This window comes from Sorghum bicolor, chromosome 2 (genome assembly GCF_000003195.3).
Source record: "Sorghum bicolor cultivar BTx623 chromosome 2, Sorghum_bicolor_NCBIv3, whole genome shotgun sequence".
Taxonomy (NCBI): Eukaryota; Viridiplantae; Streptophyta; class Magnoliopsida; order Poales; family Poaceae; genus Sorghum; species Sorghum bicolor.
Window position 1 is genome coordinate 57,222,023 of NC_012871.2, and position 6,761 is coordinate 57,228,783.

General features: G+C 40.7%; 1 protein-coding gene across 1 annotated transcript; it reads right to left on the bottom strand.

Annotated features, from left to right (window-relative positions):
* LOC8065387 lies at nucleotides 1,692-2,424 on the bottom strand. The gene has a single exon (XM_021454202.1). It carries the CDS (start codon nucleotides 2,363-2,365, stop codon nucleotides 2,051-2,053), a length of 315 nt encoding a protein of 104 aa, XP_021309877.1. The 5' UTR covers nucleotides 2,366-2,424; the 3' UTR covers nucleotides 1,692-2,050.

Genomic DNA, 6,761 nt, shown 5'->3' on the forward strand with positions numbered 1-6,761 from the left:
ATTCGTCTCGTAAATTACAGGCTAATTGTGTAATTAAAATTTTTTTATCTATATTTAATACTCCATTCATGTGCCACAAGATTCTATGTGATGGAAAATCTTGAAAATTTTTTAGATTTCAGGTGTAACTAAACAAGGCCTAACCATAGCCATTAGTGTGTGCATCCAAAAGAGACCGCTAACATGCAGCCATTGTTGAGAGCAACATTATAACCATAAAATGGGCTAGCGTCTTTTTAATTAAGACCAGCTAAGCAAATTGTTGAATACAGCCAAGTTCCAGCTCACATATCTCATCATGCGTGCCAATTTAATTAATTTATTAATGATATTACTACTCACGCATGCATGCGCTTTGGAAGCACTCCAAGAGCGGAAAGATTGCCTAATTTAAGAGAAAAAAAAAAGATTGTAGGGTGTACGCGGTGGTCGACGAAAGCCAGAGAACATGAAACAGCTTTGCCAGTGGCACTGGCACATGGACGAAGGCAAGAATTAGAATACATATGATATGATCATACTATTTGAGAAAACAAACGGTTTTTCAAAACCACAAAACCTGATGCAAACACAGCTACTCCTAGAAAAATACTCCGATCCCTCTGTCTCAAAATAAATCAATATCTAAAGTTATGTTAAGTCAAATAATTTATGTTTAATTAAATTTATAGAAACCAGTAATAATATTTATAACATCAAACTAGCACCACTAGGTATACCATGAAATATATTTTCATAATCTATTTATTTGGTGTCAAGACTATAGTTTGACTATAAAACTTAATTAAACTAGTTTGACTACTTAGGATAATTTTAGGACTTGATTTAATTTGAGATGAGGGAGTTAGTATTTGATAGATACCACATAATTTTCTAAATGCTATAGTTTTTCTTAAAAAAACTCAAGAAAATATAATCCATATGTCCAAACATCTCGTCAATCTACTTCAATTCTTCATGCACCATCTTAGCTCGCTAAGTTGCCGATAAGTTACCTGAAGATAACATATTGATAAAGAAAAACAAAAATTTCAAAACCACACGTGCAAAATAAAATAAATAAGAAAATATGGACAAAATAAATAAGTTTGTGTGTATATATATACACGTATGTGAAAAATAAAATTTACATGGACATTGGAAAAATTAAATTAATCAATATGGAAAAATGATTTTTTAATTTATGGTATAACTAAAAACATAGTCATCTCTATAGAAACCATGGGGTGATCTCAAGCACTCGCACTTTTTAACATCTGAGATATTTATTTATCACCAAAACCACGCACACAAAGCTATATCATACTCTCTAATATATACTCCCTCTTTCCCAAAATAAGTGACTTTTTTTTTATTTTTAGACACTTTTTTTGACGTTTGTTTTATTCAATTTTTTTGTATAAGTTATAAAATAAGGGAGTGTCTAGCTCTGTTACCAGATTTTATATGATTAAATCTATCAGATTTTTTTTATAAATACGACCCAGTTGTAGCACAAATCATAAAGCACAATCAAACATATAGAAATATGAGATACTTAATACCAAAAAAAAATCTATCAACGGATAAATAGCAAAAGTCATAAAATAAATAAATCATTATTAAAATATCTCTAATGATAAAATAAATCATAACAAAATAGATAATATTTATATAAAAACTGAATAAGATGAACGGTCAAATAAAATGTCTGAAAATAAAAAAGGTCACTCATTTTGAGACGGTGGAAGTACGGTACAAACAACCACTAATTATATAATCACAAGTAATAATTCCCCCCAAAAAATAAAAAAATAATAAAACTTCTATTGAAAGGAAACAAAACTGTTGGGAGCGCAAAGAATGATACACATAACGACGTGACTACAAACAGCTCGATCGCTATATAAACAGTCAAACTGTCCTTTATCTCTGCATATATGTAGTACAAAAACCGAGGTCGATCTATATACATGACATGCATACTTAATTATATACGCGCAATTACGCACGCATCACCTGTAGGTGTAGGGCGACGACACACAGATCACAAAGGCTCATCAGCAGCTAGCTAGCTGCTAGAGAGATTGCTAGTGTGTGCGTCGTCGTCACCGTCGTGATGGCCGCCACCGCCGACGATAATCGTCCCACCATGGTTGGTGACGGCGATGAGCTCCGAGACCGCCCTGAGGAGCTCGACCTTCGCCCGGAGGCGCACGATGTAGTCGGCGGTACGGAGGAGCAGGCGCTCGGCAGGCATCGCGGCGGCGCCGGGCACCAGCCGCCGCAGCTCGCGAACCTTGCGCCCCAGCGCCATCTCCACCGCACGCCGCCGGCGGCGGCGGCCGCCGTGGCACGGCGAGCGGCGACGCCTCCTCTCCTCCATGTACGAGCGAGTGCCAGGTGAGGTGAAGATCGTACGTCGTGTGCGACGACGTGTGTGGTGTGGTGTACGTGGGTGGAGCTGAGCTAGTGGAATAAATAGAGCCGTGAGGGCCCTTTCGGGGAGACAAATATTTTAGTAGGGGGCTGGACGCAAACGCGCGGGGTGAGCTGTGGGTTTGTCGCGTAGTGTGGGGCCCGTGCGTGGACGCTACCGGCTTTTGTCCTGCACACGTGTCTGACAGCTCCCTGATCGCCCCAGGACCGGGGAATTTAGTGCCCGATCTTTTTATTCCCGTATTGCCCTTCTCTCGCCGTTGCCGATCTTTTTTTGCGTGGGATGTTCGCCGGATTCAATGGTGAATCACGAATCTCCTAAATATCGGTTATAGGTTTATAGTAAAGATCGTGTTGATTTCAGCCATCATCACGAGCCATGATACAATGGAGACCAACAACCATATGCATTAGTCGATACAGAAGTTGAGATATTAAATATTTTTTTTTCCAAAAATGGATGGAGGCAGCATCATTTGGATGGCTACTACAATTTGCATTGATAGAATAGTGTATGGACAGTCAATGCGATAATTAATTTATTATTTTCTAGCTGATGCATGGCCAATTCTAGGCGGCCAATTCATGCACCAGACTTCGGCAACAAACTAGCTTGGTAAGGCAATACATGGGTAGCAAGCAAGGGCCTTAAATTTCGTGAAACCATACCAAATGCCAATCTCATTAATACTTTATGATATGTTCATGAAAGGGAGAGGGTTAGGAAATAGATAGAATGCACACATGAGATATGCTACTCAAAATTTTAATGTAGAGAAAACCTTGTAAGGTGAAAAATGTATAATCAATTGAATGGGGACTTGCCAACATGCCAATTGATAATGAGGGTTTAAGGTGTTGAATCTAGAGAAATTTGCAAGGGTCATATACACATCCGATGGCTGTGGCATGAACACTAGATGCGAGTGGTAGATGACGTAGCGAGGTGTCTGTGGTGATTTCATCAATCTTGAGATCTCTGCCGATCTAGCCGGTTTCTTGGAGGTGCTCATATGAATAAGGTGTGCATGCGTGTGTCTATAGGGGTGATATGAATGTGTATTGTGAGTGTCTGTGTCAAAAAGTCGTATGAATAGACATGGAAACACTTTGCAAGAGATGAAGATAATAAGGACCAAATTATATGGAAGTAAACAAATCACAAAATATGAATACTTGGCCTTTTCAGCTTACAAAGCACAAATTCATGGTTCATCGATTGGCACAAACTACAATATGATCATTTGTAAAATGTGGACAGTGAAAAAAATTGTAACTTCTTTGCCAGTTTGTTAGTAGTGGTAGCTAGACGATGGCGTAACAACACATTCTGCCCACTGTGTAGCTGAGGACATGAATTGTCTAATGTAGATGTACTAGGAGAGAATTTATCAATTTAGGGTCCTATGGTAAAACTGGGTCAACCACCACTAGTTGAGCTGCCAATAAGGTTGGCTAATACCTCCACGGTGCATGAGTGGTGGACAGTGCTAGTTGCCTCGGTGTGACCATAAGGAGTCACACTAATCCTTCTAGTTTTGTGGGAGGTTTTGAAAGAAAGAAATTAAGGTCTTTTAACACAAAGAGCTCTGAGGACTAATTATCTTTATAGAGATCAAGGAAGAAGTTTGAACATGGGGGCTTGCTTGTGTGCTAAGCGCTTTGAGACAACTTCTCCCTTATAATTCTATAATCTTTGTATTTTTTGGCCTGGCCCCAAAGGGTTGTACTTAAAACTCTTGTTTGTTCAATGAATATATTAAACATCATCCATGGAATGAAAGGATTGGTTAAGGTGAAAATTTATTTAGCACACTTACAATGGTCGATGGCCGATGAACTTAGGGTTTGCTTGGATGAGTTAGAGTCAATTACTAGTTGGACTAAAAATTAGCTAGCTAGTTCACTAATACACACACATAACCTCTTGCGAACACACATATGCAAACCCTATCCCTATGAGCACCTTCGAAAGACTGTGTCAGCACATCTCGAGATTAAGTCACCACATGCGTCTTGCTATCGACGGGAACGTCTGTCACTGAAAGCATAATGCTGTAAAATCCTAGAACAAATTTAGCGAGGACTTAAATCCGAATGGACAGGTTACATCACAAGGAACTTATAGATTTTGATACGCACTTATACATTATATCAAAATATATAATAAGATCAATATATCTAGAAAAACCAAAACATCTTATAATTGAAACAGATGTAGTAGTTAAAACCTTAGCAAAAACTTAGCCCTCTCATTTGATGGACTAGGGTAATATAAAACATACTCTTAACCCATCATGCAAATTGCTTGTGGCACTGTGACGTGGCCGTGGGTTGCAGATGCATTGCTTCCGCGACAGACACAGCCCCTTCGCCCGCCGTACGAAGCTTGCAAAGATTGGTGAATCTTTTGCAGAGAAGACCAGGAGTTATTTCTGTCAGAGGCATCGACTCCGAAGAATGGTCGTACGACACCTCTCTGCGACGACGACGGCGACTCGCAGGAGACGACAAAGCGTTAGTCTGCGACGCGAGTCGATCGGCTTGTGCGTGTGTAGGGTTGATTTGGCACGACGAGCGAGGTGGGTGGGGGGTTTGCCGCCTTTTCTCTCCATGCATGTGGTCGGTCGGGCCGGCCGGCCGCTGCGGCTGGCAACGGGACGGGACGAGAGACGCCGCACAGCGCACATGCCCGCACATGCTACCTACTACTTCCAGCGCGCGGCGGCTACGACGTACGTACGCCCCCTTTGCTGGACTGGACTCGCTGGCATCAAGTCCTCCATGCAACCCTACTAGTTCTAGCTAGCGAGCCTCTCATATCAGCCATCCATCTAGCTACTGTAGTGAGCAAAGGGTTATTAGTTGAATCGAAATTAGCCGCACCATATCATAGTTACTGATTGGTCGCATGCATGTCAGTGTTAGTTAATTAGCACATCCGTTGCATTTTGCACTAGGCGACTACTAGCTAGTTATATGTTGTGACGAAGAACAACCATAAGTATGCCCACACACGTGTGTGCACACAAAAATATCAAGATGATCTCCGATCCTTTTTTTTAGATAATAGAAAAACATGTGGCTTCATTCTCAAAGAGGAGAAATTAGATCATATTATTACAATAAAGGGCTTGTTTGGTAGAGCTCTCATATTCCAAATTCTCAATGGAAGCTGTGAAAAGTTTATGTAGAGTTGTTTGCCATTATACTCCAAAATGACCACGAATCATCTGCTTAGATAGATCTGGATGATTTAGGTCCTCTTTGGTTGGGCTTTTCAATCTACTTTGGTTTCCAAAAAAGCCAAAAGTCATTCAAAGCTTTCAACAAAATCAGATTTTGGCTAGTACAATTTTTACAGCATAGTCTCACCCCGCTTCATGTGGTTTTAAAGTTTTCACAAAAATTATTACCTGCCACTGGTTATGTTGCATACCGGTTTGTTTTTTCTTTTTCTTCCCATTCCGCGACGTCTTCCCGTCCACAACCTTACAAGCTCTTCCCGTCGAAGCTGCTCCATCACGATGACCCCGCCAGGGCCTCACTTCACCGCCGCCGCGACCGCTGTGTTGGACTTGCAGAGAATGCCTATGTACACGCTTCCAAAGCCTCAAGTGCCGAGCAACCGATTGTCACTAAACCCTCTGGTGGCATGAAACATGTCCTTGTATCGTCCCAGTCCTCATGGAGCTCTCCCAACTTGATTCCCCACCACACTAGGGCGTAGATCAGGACGTCCGCAGTGAATACCGGTGTGGTTGTTGCGATGGAAGCATGGTCTCAAACATGAGGCTAATGAGGAAGAAGAAGCATGCCCGCTCAACGAGGAAGAAGGAGCATGCCACGAGGCTGATGAGCAGGGCTGCTTTTGTAATTGAGAGAAGATGACAATAATTTTTACGGAAGCCATAACTGCTCAAACAAACGGCTTTTGGCTCTTCTCACAGCCCATACCCCACAATAGTTCTAGTCCTAAGCTTACAACTAATTTTCCAGAAGCTATAGCTCAACCAAACGCGGGCCTAAATCATATATTACCTTCTAGGACAAATACAATTTTACATAATTTTTATTTTGAAAAATAGGCAAAATATCTTGGGAAAAACAGGAAAATATCTTACAATTTGATCTAACTTTGCAAACTAACATCATCTCCTGTTAGATCTAATGTGACAAACTAATTTTGTGTATTTGACTAACGTACGTGTGAAATTTTGTACCCTGAAATTGTTCTGAAACGGCTACTACTGACAGTAGAAGAAAATTATCATGTCGCGGCATATAACTAATTCCAGTATTCCGTATTGAAGATTGATGTGTCATCTTAAAATAAAAGATCA

Bases quoted from the DNA above. Each gene is read 5' to 3' on its own strand.
- LOC8065387 (XM_021454202.1), bottom strand. From the start codon at position 2,365: ATGGAGGAGAGGAGGCGTCGCCGCTCGCCGTGCCACGGCGGCCGCCGC.